Consider the following 14,927-nt stretch of genomic DNA (forward strand, 5'->3'; position numbering starts at 1 on the left):
TTCCTTCACCAGCTCGTTTCTTGGATCGATTCCAAGATGTGTCCTTACCTTCCTAAAGGATCGAGGTGGACATCCCAGGTGCTAATTTGACTGTTATTTAATACAGCAGACTTTGACCAAATTTTTCATGAAAAATTAATTGGGGTATAAAGACTTTTTTCCAGTCGGAATTTTGAATATAATTCCACCGTGTCGTTGCTTGTGCCACGCCGTTATCCAAAGTATGGTTCCGGAAACCTTGCATCATGATAAGTAATTGTGCAAAATTGCACTTCATGCTCTCAAGCTTCTCGAACAATATGAGGCATTATGTGCAAAAAGTATGAGGGCATAATGACTTTCTGCCTATACTGTACGTAATTAAATTTCATTAACTAATCATATGACGGAAACACTTCAAACACTAATTGTCAGTGGTATGATAACATTGATAACTCATCAACTTTATAGTGATTTGGAGTCGTGAGAATTGCAAAAACTGACTTGAGCAAATTCTTCCAGCATACGATGCATCTATCAGCCATCTACGAAGAGCCTGGAACTACTTTAATCCGGAAGGTCGAGCTCCCCTCTATTCTTGAAATATGGACTACTTTAGTCACGAAAAAAAGATGAGAATTTCTTGAGAAAATTATAAGAAGCTTTTCAATTCGCTTACTACGAATTTTGTATTTAAACAAAGTATGGCTCGTTTCATATCGGATGTTCATCTTCAGCGTATGCATGGTAGGAACATTTTTGGGAGATTTATATATTTCCAAATTTCATGTCTTTATAAGAAAAAAATTTTACATGGTTTAATTCTGGAATCTTTATAAGAATCATTAAGTGTTTATGAAATTATATTGTAATTTTACAAATTAAACTGCAACAAAGACCAATATTAAACTCCACCACTACGATCGTCAATTCAGTTGATCAGGTCAGGGAAAGAAAACTACAGGCAGGTGAAATGACCAACCAAGAATAATACTATTTTGACGTCCAGAAAGAGTCGATATTTTTAACCACGATACATCGGTAGTAAGGAACACCTACGAGTACAGTCCTTTCGCCCTGATTCCAAATTGTAAACAGGGTCGCACCATAGGATATGTAAATGTTATTGTACTTACGAGTTAGTGTTGACATACGATTCTAATATGTTGCATCTTTATTTTTTTCTAAATTCGCCTATGTAAGTAGGTTATATTTCGGTAGAAAAGCGTACAAAATCTCAACATAAACTCAATATATTTTTACTGAATTAAATACGGAATCCCGAATAGGGTAAAGAGTTGGTTTATATTATAACAATATATTGTTTGTGGCATAATAAATTTGAAACTTTACATTCTCTACTAAAATTTGAATTCACATACAAAATAATTAACTTTGAGTAATTTCAGTATTACACAAAGAAACACGGAAGAGCATAATGTTGTAAGTTAATTCAATATGATAGCACGCTCGATTCGAATTAAGGATTCCTACATAAATATTCAATAGAAATAACATAAAGGGTAACACATAATATAAATTAGTAAAGTTATCTGTTTGGCATCGTAATCTGAGAGGCAGTACATCGCATCTATTGCATTGCTCAGGGTAAGTGTAGTATTTCAGTATTCGGAATATATGTAAAATCAGGCAAGATAAGAATACAGCTGTAAGTCATGCTGCCCTTTCCATACTCTGCATAAACTACAATTCAATATATAAAAATAATCTACACAGCCAATTTTAAGTTAATGTTATTGAGTTTTTTGCATAAAACTGCAAAATTCGCGATTGGACATTGTTAATAAATTTTGTCTTCACTGTTCAGGAGTTAAGTAACCTAAAATCTTGGCAGGACGCATATTATGTATTAGAAGATAAACGATGATCTCTCATTCATAGAGAAAGCTGCCAGAGCTGCTATTTGTAAAATCGTCACGACTTCCATCCCTCTGATTGTGATGTCTTTGACTGGAGAGAATGGCGGCGTATTGCTGATCAAAGTTGCTGGAGACGAGGGGAAGTGGTCCAGGTCCAACAGGCATGTTCATCACCATATTGAACGGAGGGTCCGAATTGGGTGGAAGGGAAGATGTGCAATGTTGTGGAGGTTGAAATGAGCTTCGTGGTGCATTCGCAGTCGTTGAAGAAGGTCCAGCTTCCTCGGAAAACTACAAAATGATTTCAAATTTAAATATAGAAAATGTCATTGTTAAGTAAACAAGTTTTGAAATATTTCTTTCGAGTTGAGTTACCAGCTTATTTGATGACTTTGAAGTCTTGCGTGGCCTTCCTCTTGGTTTCGGGAGCGAGGGAGGAATCAATACTTTTGGAAGTGTTGAATGTGTTGCTGCTGTTGGATTTATCGGTTGTTGTACTATGACTGTTACTGGTGTGCTGTTGGGTTGTTGTTGTTCATTGTCATCGCTCCCATATTCTTCGTCGTCATCTTCCGCCTTCCCGTCGTTTCGAGGTGGGAGTGGGTCGGATGAGCGATGCATTGCTTCCATGTGTTTCCTCAAGTCACGCCGATAACCAAACATTTTTCCACAGGACTGAAAAATGCAATTGAAATCATGTCAATTTATGGTTTCAAATTTTGTAAGTAATTAAGCATTGGAAAATCCTCGTACCAAGCAAATCAAATCAGCGTGACGTTCTCTCAAATGACGATCGAGCTGTCCCTCCTCTCGAAAAATGAAATAGCAGACGGTACAAATGTGTGGCTTGTCAACACAATGGAGCTCCTTGTGCGAGATGACCATGTGTTTGTGGTACGCCCGTGAGCCCGAGAACCCTATCGTGCAGTAGGTACAAGAGAAGGACAGGCTCCCCGTTCCATGCTTCTTGATTGTGTGATTAGTCAGTGAGACTTTCGTGTTGAAGCCCTCATTACATGTTGGACAGACGAAGGGCTTATCTTGATCGTGAATGACCTGGTGCGTCTTGAGATTACTGAAGGACGAAAACAATTTACCACACGTCTAGGGTGCAAAGAAAACAAAAAAATTCTTGATTAATCCGCTGCTTAACGCTTAATAGGAGCAATAAATTGACAATGACTTTACATCGCAATTAAACGGCCCTTTCTGCGTGTGCAGTTTGTTCATGTGAATTTGGAGGAGACGATTGTCGGGCTGTTTTTCGCCGCAAACTTGACACTCTACTTCCGTACTGTTATTGGCGTCAGGAGTTTCCTTACTCTTTTCGTATTCCCCGAGCTCCTTACGAGCTATCGCTAATTTGGCCTGCAAAGCAAATTTTTTAATTAACTTTAAACCTCGTTTGGTTCAAGACGACTGAGGAAATAAATAAAAAATAAAGAAAAATAACAACTCACATTTTTAATATCAATGTGCTTTCTATCCGTGGTTTGATGTGTCTTGAACTCCTCGCCATCTTCAAACTGGATTTCGCAATAATTACAGTAAACTTTGAACTTGTCACGAATGTTGGGCGCATCATCGCCTTGTTCTCTCTTGCGTTTCCTCTCACAAGATCGGAAATGCTTCCTCAGAAACGTTTCTGCTATCGTCTTCTCGCCACACACGCACTCAAACACGCCTTCGCAATCGTATACTTTGTGCTTCGCAGCCTTGTGAGTTCGGAGGACGACGCGATAAGAAAATCTGGCGTTGCACAGCTCGCAGCGATAAGGCCGCTCTTTCGTATGATGGCGAAGGTGGGTCCGCAGGTTCTCGGGTTTGAAGAATCGAAGAGTACAGCCTGCTTCAGTGCATGGGTAAGGTCGGTTATCCGTGTGGGTGCGCATGTGGACTGTCAAATTCCAGCTGGAAACCAGTATTTTCCCGCAGACTGAGCACATCTTTGGATGTTTCTGACGGCCAGCACTTCCGCCCGGAGATTTAGAAGTGGAGGAAGCAGCAGCGGTAGAATCTGCAGATTTGTCAGCCTTGGGTTTCTTCACTCGCGGTTTTCTCGTGCGGGAGCGTGATTTTCGTTCTGCTGAACCGTAAGATTCCGCGTCTGAGACTGCGGGAGCGAAATCGTCGCCATCATCATAATCCGAGAAGAGTGCGCCTTCATCTTTGGGCGATGTTTTCAGTTGTGCGGAATACGGAGGAAGAGCACCGCCCAGATTTCTGCTCCCATATCTTCGAGTGGGTGATGGGGACGGATCCACATTTTGCACGAGTGAGCGGACAGTTTGCGTGAGGAGAGTGGAGAATGCGGACACGTTTGTGGGTGTGGTCAAATCTACGACATCATCTCCAGGAATCATGGGCGGCGAAGGAGGTAATCTTGGTTCAGACTTGACACTCACTCTTTCCTTTTTAATTTTCTGCTTCGTCGTGCCTGGAGAAGGATTTATTGTTTTTGGAGATTTTTTAACTTTCTCCTGCTGAGTGGTATTGGTAGGCACAGATGATGGCGTTTGATTCTTTCTGGGCCGACCTCGTGGCCTCTTCTCTAGAGCATCTTTTTTGTGCTTCTCTTCCTCTTCTGGCGTCAACACTTTTCTTGGTCGACCTCGACCTAGGCCCTTCCCATTTTGCTGGTTATCATTATTTTTAGTCTTTGCATTGGTGGTGGTGATGGTGGTCGTCGTAGGTTTGGTTTTGTTGCTGCTCCTTTTCGACTTTTGCTGAGGAGGAGGAGGTTCAGACTTTATCCTCTTTCGCTTCTTTCCACATAATGCCGCTATATTTTCCACATCGATTCCAATCTCATAGTCGTCACTGCTATCCTCGTCGCCGTCGGGTGGGTTTTTCTCTTCAACTTCAGACTCGTACTCCTCCTCGTCGTCCTCCTCTTCTTCTGCTTCTGCTTCTTGAGTATATTGAAAACTACGGCGTTGTTTCTTTCTTGGAGACGGAGACCGGCTGTTTGAGTAAGAGTTCTCTTCGTCGTCTATGAAGTAGTTCGGAGGTGGAACTTCTGCAGTGAACAAAACAAATAAAATGTGAGAACTATGGCTATAATTTAATAAATATCTGATAATGAGAAAGTCCATCACTCACCATAGTAGTCAGTGCCATCTTCATCTGTGTAAATGTTGGGCTGGTCATCATCGTCAAACTTGTTCACATTCTTGGAATGGGGTCCTTTCTTCCTGGTCCTGATATTTTTGGATCCGCTGCGATTAAAGTCTGGAATTTTGACGTCTCTCTGATTCCCCTCTGTGATGTTGGGAGTACATTTGAAGAGATTCAGCATATCGTCCTCTTCCTCCACCTCCTCCCCAGATGAGGACGAGCACATGTGTTGTCGTTGCTCCTTCTTTCCAACATTGTTCTTCTTTTTTGGAGGAGTCCGGTTTCCCATTCCCAGTTTCCCGTTCCGAATACGTGGTGGAAGTTTGGAGGTAGATTTTCGAGCCGTAGGATGTGCTGCTTGATTATCTGATTTTCTGGTTTTCCGACCCCCTTGACGAGTTGCTGGTTTTGTTATAGTGACATAGTCATTTCTCACTTTTCGCTTTACGGTCCGAGTGGACTTTCTCCTGATGATGCTGAGTGTTGGCGGGTGTTCTGGATAATTATTGGATGTGGGGGATTCACCTCCGGAAGAAGAGGAGGAGGAGAAGCTGGCTAATTCCTCCTTGATTTTCATCAGTATCGGCATGGAGGAAAGTTGGTCAGAAGCCGCCGTCGTCGCTGTCTTTGGTCCTTCTCCAGTAGTATCACAAGTTGGAGCAATGTTATGATTGTGATGATGTGCAGTCGTGAAACCGATCCTTCTCCTCCTCGTTTTCTTGCCAGTCTTCTTCCTCTTCTTCTTCACTTTGCTGACGTGGTCGATACCCAAACTGCCCAACGTGCGGATGGCTTTTCGTTTCGCTTTCAGAGCTCGATTGAAAAACGATCCACTGGACGAGTCAGAATCTGTGGAGGTGTTGTTGCCGTATTTTTTGGTTTTGTTTCTTTGGCGGAGGATTTCCAGTCGGGTTTTGCTATCCAGTAGAACCTTTCGAGTGAGAGATCTTTTCTTGTTTCGTCCAGATGTGAGAGAGTGGGCAGAGGCGTCGGGTAGAAGGAAAGAGTGGTTAACTGAAGAAACTTGCTTTCCTGCCGGTTTTGATTTTGGCGTTGATAATCCCAGATTATCGTCAGACTCTGACGAGGGAGATGTGGATCCAGGGGTTGAGAAACCAATCATTGGGGATTGAGGAGGGGAATTAGCCTCGTGTTGTGACAATAAGGCGTCTCTCACGCCTACGGAGGGCATTATGGGGCTGCTTGGTGGTTCCACAGCATTTCCATTTAGTAACTAAAACAAGACCAATATTTGTATCTAGTTAATTTACATAATAATAATTTCGTTCAGGTTAACAAAAACTGCCACTTTATTTTTTATAACAATGTGGTCATAGAGCAGTAATATCATGTTTTCACTCTTCTCATCAAAAATTTTAATGGCAATTAAGTCCGCAATTTGTGAGACGTACCTCGTTGAAGGTTTCTTGGTCGGATGTTTCAACAGGTTCCGTCTTAATTCTGACCTCTCCATCCGAAGTCTCTGGACTGGTGGGGATGGGCAGCGGAACGAACATGACATTTCCCCTGTAATAACTTTGCACTTTTCCTATTTGAATGTCTGGAAAGTTTTCCTCCTCGTCCATCTTTTTTGGATAAGTGGCATATCGTTTCCAGTCTAAACCATTAATTAATTGATTAACTACTTAACAATTACAAGTTTACAGAATAAAGCTCACATTGAAATAATTTATCCCCATCACGATCCCCGTGTCGTTTTTTATCCGTCTTCTTTTCAGTCTTGTCTCTGTGATTATCTTTTTCCCCAACGGATTCTTCATCGCCGGTTGGTCTTTCTTTGACGAAATTTTTAATGATTCCTTGAACGATGAGAAATCTCACGTCGTCAAATGTTTCTTGAAGGACTAAAAGTTGTCGATAGAGATCCGTCAGTCGTGCCACTTTTGAGTCTGTGCAGTCCTTGCAAAATGGATAAGATTTATCCAAAACGCTACTCTGAACTTGAACATCAGGAAGAATACTTTTGATGCAGATTTCCTTATGCGCCTGCGAATTATTTAAGTTGAATTGAAATTAAGCCATACTCGAATTTAAAGAACTGACAAAAAAAGCAGATTAATTAATTATACTTACCTTAATAGTCCCCAAGTCCACCCCATTTTCTTTTCCACTTATCTGCCCATCACAAACCAAACATTTATCGTGAGATCGACCAAACTCGTTCAAGAAGACGGGCAAAGCATCAATATCAGCATCACAAGTGTCACATTCTTCTTCTTGACAGGAAATTGTGACAACTGTCCCCCCTTCCGATTCTGACCCCGTTGCTTCACTGTCATCCTCAGAAGTGGACGTTGAAACGGTCATGTTCTTGATTGACCGAGACATATTTACAACCGGATGATGAAATCAATTGACCCAAATCACATAGTATTAATTAAATCTTGGATATGTGCGATTCGGAAGATGCTTAGAAAATTTATATTCGTGTTCTCCATTTTGCTGAATTTAATACGCTTGACGGTAAATGTTGACCAATTAATTAGTTAATTAATTTCACCGATGAAAGTGAACCATGTGTGGTGTGGTGTTATTATTGTGAAGAGGAGCAAAGGTAAGTGCGTAAAAGTGAGTGAGATGTTTAGGGTGAGATGCATAGGGTGGTGATGATGAGAGGATGAGACGGAGCTGTATTTGAGGTAAAAAAGAGTTCATTTTCTCAACCCGGCATAAACCTCGGCTCATTCAACCAGTCTCAATTTCTCGCCAGACTCCTCTCCATATGGAATACATTACTCTGGTCTCCGGATTCGGGTATTACTTTTTATAGAGAACTTTGACATTACGACATTTGCGACGCTTTTTTCAGCCTGTGCAAAATAACATCGAAAATGCAGGCACTTTTATTCAGAATCAAACTTTATTTATTTGTTTATTAAATTGACTTCATTGACAAAAATAAATAATAATTACGGATGAAGAGGGGCTACTGGTTCCACCCCAGGAACATAAACCCCACCCCTGTCCCCCACCTTTATGCTGCTGTACCGTTCCGCATACACGGGGGGAAGTGGTCTTGCCCCTTCCGGAGCTACCCACACCCTCAACAAATGTCTCTTATCGTCAGGATGGTCCACAAACGCGGTCCGGTCGTGGAGGAGGGCGTGGTTGTTGCAAAACTGAAGGTCACCTGGAGCCAGGACCATGGTGAAATTTAGCCTTTCGTCGTCACACAGCGAGTCAAAAAGGTCCAACGCCTCCACGTCCTCCTTCGTCAGTCGCTTCGCGGTTGGGAAGCGTTGCGCCGAGTCGATATACTGGCGCTGGTAGATTGCAGATAAGTGGCCTTCGTACCAGTGAAAGACGGGGATGTTGAAGTAGGGGAGACACCCTGAGGGAATTTCCCCCCTTCGGTCCTTCGCCATGGGGAGGAGGAGGCGATGGGCGAGGTCGGGTCGGGTGGCCAGCATTTCGTTGAAGACGGTGGCCGAGGAGACGAGGGAGGAGTGACCTCCGGATGCCGCTGTTCGAAGACAGAGCAGCCCCACCACGTCGCTAGAGTCCGTGTGGAACGTTTGCCTTTCTCGTGTTTGGTAGACACGAACGTTTGGGTCGGAAGAGTCTAAACCGAGGTCTTTCACATGACCTGCGGATGAAAAGGGGGGTTAGATACATGCATGTATTAAATATATAGAGTTTTCTAATTAATTAGTCAATTCATTAGCATGTCTTAACTAAACTTTACGTTAATTACTACCTCTAAAATAATTCGATTCTCAATTAATTAGTTTAAAAAAACTTTGAAAGGTGTTTTATAAAAACCACCCTAAATGCCCCCAAACTTTGCAAGTTAATTGATCATTTAATTGACTTACCAAGGACGTGCCCCTTCCCATTTTGTTGGCGCAGATTCCCAATGCATTTTCCGATGAGGAGGAAAGCCGCACATTTTCTGGCGTGGCTCCACTCGTTCGGAATCCCTCTCCAGACGAAAAAGCCCAAACCAGAGTTCAAGTTGTTGGCCACGAGTGAGTCGATCCTAGCTCGGAGGTTCTTCAAGTTGAAGTTGTTGTCCAGAGAGGAGAGGAGGCGGAGGGACAAGGTTGACGATGACGATGACACCGCCGAGTCCTCCACGATCCGGTCAGCAGCGACTTCCAGCTCGGCCAATTCTTGGGCGGTGAGGATGAAAAGCCAGGTCGACTCTTGGCTGGCAACTTGGGGACCGTACCAGACATTGGGTCCAGTTTGTCGGGGTGGAATGTTCACCAGGTCCGTGGTGGCTTTGGAGTCGGCTAAAGTGGGACCCATTCTTTCCAGGTCGTGTGTCTATCTTCCGGTGTCAAGTGTGTAGAATGCAATGGTTGGAGTGGCTATTTGACGCGTGGGTGGTGGTGTCCAGCTCTTTAAATAGTCGCATCATCTCTCTTCTCGAGTACTTATTGTGTCCAATTATGTAATGAATCTGAATTAGAATCAGAGGGCGGATATGTATTTATTTTCAGAGGTTTCCGTTTGATGACGACCGATGGTCTAATTTTGTGGGTGCGTTCCCTAACTCTTATAGGGTACAAGAATTTCAAAGTATTTTGACATATTGTTACATATTTTTAGATTTTCAGACAGGTATAAATATTTCCGATATTATTTTTAAAATATATGCGCATTTGTTTTTATATTAAAAATATTTCCGTGTTTTACGCACAACACGAGAAGAAATTGTTTTGCTCAAGTAAATTCGGTCACACAAAAAAAATGTAGAGCTTTTTTTTCTTCAGAAATACAAATTTTGCGGAAATTTTACACTTTTTCGCTAATATGTTTTGCTAATCCGTTTTTTTCGTGAATATTAAATACCCATTTCAACATGTTTTCGTAAATACATATCCGTCCTGGGTTAATGATTAGATTACACTTTTAAAGAGTTTAATACAGAGTCAAGTGGTACATACAAGCATAATTAAGCACTTTTTCCTAATTACTCGTCCGCTTATCGGGCAAACATCGAGAGCACGCCGCATCGCAGATGGCAACTCAAAAAATTTCAGGGTAAGAAGGGAGTACAAGTCAATATTTAATGATAAGTGAGCAATCCCCATTGTTTCTCCATTATCCGACCGAATGAGAGAGTGCCGTGCTGTGATTCAATCGAGGAGATTATTGAGCTAATTGGAATGACAAATAAAATTGGCGTAAAAATAATCTGATGAAATCTTGTGTATTGAATAAATAAATCGGTATTTGCGTCACCCCCAGTTGGACTCGTGTATTGGGTTGTTGCTCAAACACAAAAACTGGATGATACTGACTTCATCAAATATTTAAACAAACTCATCAACAACACCGACCGACGTTGCATAACAAGTCATCACGCCATCGCAAATATTGCGAGTAGTCCAACCAAGATTTGGAGTGAAATTTAGACAATAATTTGCAAACTGTACGAGACGAATTTTTCATCTAGACGAACTTTTCTCTACTGTACGCGACCCTTTGATTGAGTTGGCCCGAGCGTTGTGTGTTGCTCGATTCTATAAAAAATGACAAAATATAGAATTAAATCAACAAATTAGAACAAGGCAATTGTCTTCCATTCATGTCATTGTACGCATGTGATGTTGACTGGCATGGAACAATACAATATTTTAGGAGCATATTGTTTATACAATTGCACATCGGTGGACGAATTATGATTAACCATTTAATTTTAACCAATATATAGGCTGACCTTAGTTAAGTCCCTTCACAGTACAAAATATTAATTAGGCATGAAAGTGGTGGTTGTTGTTCTGCTTCTCCTTCTCCCGAGTGAATTTCAATCTGCACCCAGAAATTGGAGAGGACATGACAGACCGTCATCTGGCTCAAATTCTAACGAGGACAACGACAACCACTCGGGTGAGGAGGAAATAATAGATGAAAGGGACGATTAATAACACATAATTAAGTGCGTATCGGAGGAGAATCGGGGAATCGGAGGAGGACGAATATCATCATATGAATGGAAATTCTTCTCCGGGTGACAATCCCTCCCCTTGCAACCCCTCCGTGGGGACGGTCGTGGCCAACTCAGCCTCTGAATTTGGCACGCGTCCAACGCGGCCTCCTCGCGCGGGGGAAGCGTCATCTCAAACTCGATAAATGGCACGCGCGCTGTCTCCAATGCGCTAACTGCCGGTGGTTGTGGGGACTCGCAGGCCAACTCGAAAACCTGGGGTGCAGGTGGGGCCACCTCCAACGCCATTTCGAGGGGGACTGGTTCCGCCCTCGGAAATTCGGATTCGCTCGGAACTGGAAATTCCAGAGCTACGGCACTTTCCAAAACCGGAAATGCTGCCACAAATGCCTTTGCGCGGGGCGGGGGTATTTAAATATGCATAATTATCTAGTTCTTATTACTAATCCGTGGATAACTATATATATACTCGACCTGAAGGAAATTCTGCTGCAAATTCCGTGTCGAAATCTGGTGGGAATTCATTCTCTAATTCGTTCTCGAACCATCAGGGGAGCGCATTCTCGCAGTCGGTGGCCACAAATGCGGGGAAATCGCTGGCCAATTCGCTCGCGGCGGGGGGCGGGGGCGCCAAAAGTAATGCGTTCGTGGGGGAGAAGAGCTATGCGGCTGCGAAAGCAGTGAGTCACGGCGGCCACGCCTCAGCACATGCGTAATCAGACTATTTATAATCGCACCATTTGTCATGAAAATTTACCGAGTTTTGAATTATCTATGAACGCTGATTCTATGTAGGAGTGGGAAGAAGGGATACAAAAATCCAAATGCTGGCAAAAGCATGGACGAAATTATGAAGGGGATTATGTTGAGCTAATTATCATTACTCAACTGATATTACTTATCCTAGTTATAAACATCATATTTATAGAAATTTATATTCAAGTGTATCTGGTGTCAGTGGTGTCCAAAGCTGAAAAACCGTGAGGCTTGATCGACACCCTTAATAAAAACTTAATCAATTAACGATCAATCAATCTGATAAAATTTGTATATATATATTTCCAATCGAATCGAAATAAAAACTGACAAGTCGATCATTAGAATTTTGAATTGAACCCGTTCCTCCACATTGTCACAACTTGGCCTCAGCATTCCGTTTGGTTGACGGAGTGATGGTCTCCAATCCTGAATCCTTGCCCGACCATGAGGGCTTTGAGGAATTGTCTCAGGTCTGGAGGGATGTTGGGGGTGCGGGTCATGGCCATCAGGATTTCGTAGCGGTAGTTGTCCGGTCCCTGGTGCGAGCAGGAGTAGATGATCGTCCAAGCTTGGAACTCGAGGTCAGCCGACATGATAATTACTTGTGCGTTGGCTGAAAATAATTTAAATTGGTCAGAAATTTAGCCTTATCATTGTGATACGGTTTTATCATCACTCACTCCCCTCCTCGTCTGTCAACGTCCACATCGAACTCAACGGACTGCGCGTGTCGTTCACAGCAAAAGTGTTACGAAACTGGATTGCTTCACCGTCACTCAGATTAATGAAACTGGTCAAAGGGAGTCAATCATAGGTATTAACGGCAAAATAATTGGAATTGTTTTGTGACTTACTTGTCGACCCCTTCGATGTTGAGAACATCGTCCGGGTTGGGAAGGCTGAGGTCGATCGTGTAGCATCTGCAGCAGAGACAAAGACAAACGATCTTCAAGTCAGAGTAGGTTTTACAAATATGGTAAATGGAAAAAAAGTTGGACCTACTTGTAAACTGGGGGAGGAAAATTGCCAATGTGGCTGCCGGCAACTTCGTGCACGTACCATTTCCCCATGTACTGGAAATATAAACTCAGAATTATAGCGACCAATAATTTATTTGTGACTAACAATGGAGGTCTCCCAGCGTATGTTCTTCGATTTTGAGCAAATTAGTCTCAATCGATCACAAATCTAATTCGTATGAAATTTTTAAAAGGCATGATCTGCCAATGGTCATAGATATTTGGCAGAGATGTTTGCATCCAAAGAGGAGAAAACGAGCCCCAGACGTTGACAAATTTTACATTTTCCAAATTAACTGCGCATTTTCTCCTCATCGGACAAAAATATCTCTGCCAAACTTGAGTATTGTCAACTCGTGTCTTTTGCAAATTTCATACGAATTTTTGTGATCGATTGACAAAATTTGGAATTTTGCCAAAATCAGAGAGTATACTTTGGGGGACCTCCATTGTCAGCATGCAGAAATAATGATGTGCTCACCCTGGTAATGTTGAGGGTATGGCGTGGTGTGAAATCGAAAATGCTCGCATGACACGGCGCCCCATTCTGAGCGTGGTTTCCCGAAATAGCCACGATCAGAAGGATGGCCGCCACGCCAAAAATATATTTCGTTCCCATTCTTCCAATTTACTGCGGGATGAACGACTCGGATAGAAATATTTCTCCAATAATGTCAGATGGCACGGACCCCGTGGCGTTTTATACTCGATAAGAGTTATTCTTATCTACCTTATATGGGCAACGTGTAGCCTTGATTGGATAACCATGTTGATAACTATGTTCATTTTGTACTTTATTTTGTCAAGTGGAAATCATATATACCACGGTCGGAACATCATTTTGGCAAGTTTTGCGTAATATTGGCAACAATCGTGATCATATAATAATAATAGTAGCCTTTATTATCCTCAATTACTAGTACTAGCGAATCAACATATGCAAAGTTAGCATAGAATACTAGCCTATTTTCATGAGCTTATAAACAGGAATAAACTACTACAAATAATTAAATAATAATAAATTAAAAGCTAAATTAGTTTACATTAACTAACCTAACAATACGTATATAGTATGTATACAATTAGCTATAATCTATCAAATTAGTCAGGGCTTCAAATGACAACCCAAAAACTGTGGATTTTAATTTCCATTCATTTCATCTACTCTAATAAAGTGTTAGTATGATCCCTGGGTCCGTCTTCGCAATGCAAATTGCCCCATACAGTAGACAAAGAAGGAAGCGGAGCAACCACTGCATGCATGCACTGCACTGCATGAATAAATGAATACATGAACATGTACACCCCACATACATACATCACTCATCAATAGTGGTTATCATGATAAGTGATCGTGATAAACACTATTAATTAATTATTTTAGTTTGAGAAACTCTACCCACAGCGAGTGGCATGTCAATTCGAATGTATTTTTGACGCTGAATCCGAATCCGTCAATAGCTTGGCGTTAATTGTAGAAGTTAACGGGGTTTATGGAACTTAACGGGAGCGTGAAGCGTGGGAATTTAAATAGTTAGCTATGCAGTTACTCCCACGCGACGGGAATTTAAGTAATTAGCTATTCAACTACTCCCACAGGGGGAATCAAATTTTACTGTGACCAGGTTAATTAAAATGCAGTATGACTTGGGCAAACCCTCAGTCTGATGTATGTATGTAGTATGACAAAGTCTCCACTGGGAATTATTTAAAATATAGTATGACGGATTTTTCGCTTTGGGCACACCCCCCACTGGAACTCTAGAACCCGGCCTTGGCCGGGCTATACGCTAGTTATTAATATTGCTGATTATCAAGTGGAAATCCCACCACGGTCGGAGCATCGTTTTGACAAGTTTTGCTTTGCGTAATATTGGCAAGGATCGTGATGGAACCTGTTCTTCTTTCGCGTTCGTCATAATTGCGATAACTTGTCAAGAGTGACGAAGGCAAAAGATAAGCATGTTCGAGTAACTTGTCCAGATTTATTTATAATTTGGAGCATTTCAAAGAATGCTGGACTTATTAGGGTAGAAATTTTGCCAAATGGTTTCATTGAATTAAAAGTAGTGCGTACATGAGACGATGCATCCGGCGAAACAAGATAATATAGGTTACAGTGTTTTTGAACGTCTAAAACTGGACACCGTCCAAAAGCGTCTAACATTGGAAATGTTTAAAGTTCTTTATTACGATTTTTTTGTAAATCTATGCACAGATTCATACTTGTAATCAACATATTTGTACATAAATGTA

The 14,927-nt window shown here is 41.8% G+C and overlaps 3 protein-coding genes across 4 annotated transcripts; all 3 read right to left on the reverse strand.

Annotated features, from left to right (window-relative positions):
- Nucleotides 1–1,122: 1,122 nt before the first annotated feature.
- LOC110853218 lies at nucleotides 1,123–7,604 on the reverse strand. The gene is made up of 9 exons (XM_022101468.2): nucleotides 7,071–7,604; nucleotides 6,656–6,983; nucleotides 6,389–6,594; nucleotides 4,962–6,210; nucleotides 3,320–4,878; nucleotides 3,048–3,227; nucleotides 2,613–2,963; nucleotides 2,235–2,534; nucleotides 1,123–2,150 (listed from the first exon to the last, which is right to left on the reverse strand). The coding sequence occupies exons 1-9, from the start codon at nucleotides 7,323–7,325 to the stop codon at nucleotides 1,872–1,874; spliced, it is 4,707 nt and encodes a 1,568-aa protein (XP_021957160.1). The 5' UTR covers nucleotides 7,326–7,604; the 3' UTR covers nucleotides 1,123–1,871.
- Nucleotides 7,605–7,797: 193 nt separating this feature from the next.
- Nucleotides 7,798–11,783, reverse strand: LOC110853299 (taurine hydroxylase-like protein SAT17). Of its 2 annotated transcripts, none has more exons than XM_035854675.1 (5): nucleotides 11,368–11,783; nucleotides 10,666–11,283; nucleotides 10,188–10,468; nucleotides 8,813–10,102; nucleotides 7,798–8,583 (listed from the first exon to the last, which is right to left on the reverse strand). In XM_035854675.1, exons 4-5 carry the CDS (start codon nucleotides 9,246–9,248, stop codon nucleotides 7,907–7,909), a joined length of 1,113 nt encoding a protein of 370 aa, XP_035710568.1. In that variant the 5' UTR covers nucleotides 9,249–10,102; nucleotides 10,188–10,468; nucleotides 10,666–11,283; nucleotides 11,368–11,783; the 3' UTR covers nucleotides 7,798–7,906. The 2 variants fall into 2 exon arrangements, with proteins under 2 accessions (XP_035710568.1, XP_021957243.1); XM_022101551.2 differs by having other exon boundaries at nucleotides 8,813–9,402; nucleotides 9,890–10,102; nucleotides 10,666–11,783.
- Nucleotides 11,784–11,923: 140 nt separating this feature from the next.
- LOC110853396 lies at nucleotides 11,924–13,394 on the reverse strand. The gene is made up of 5 exons (XM_022101661.2): nucleotides 13,153–13,394; nucleotides 12,655–12,725; nucleotides 12,507–12,572; nucleotides 12,333–12,442; nucleotides 11,924–12,265 (listed from the first exon to the last, which is right to left on the reverse strand). The coding sequence occupies exons 1-5, from the start codon at nucleotides 13,288–13,290 to the stop codon at nucleotides 12,039–12,041; spliced, it is 612 nt and encodes a 203-aa protein (XP_021957353.1). The 5' UTR covers nucleotides 13,291–13,394; the 3' UTR covers nucleotides 11,924–12,038.
- Between the last annotated feature and the right edge of the window lie 1,533 nt (nucleotides 13,395–14,927).

Source organism: Folsomia candida, unplaced genomic scaffold (assembly GCF_002217175.1).
Source record: "Folsomia candida strain VU population unplaced genomic scaffold, ASM221717v1 Fcan01_Sc008, whole genome shotgun sequence".
Lineage (NCBI taxonomy): Eukaryota > Metazoa > Arthropoda > Collembola > Entomobryomorpha > Isotomidae > Folsomia > Folsomia candida.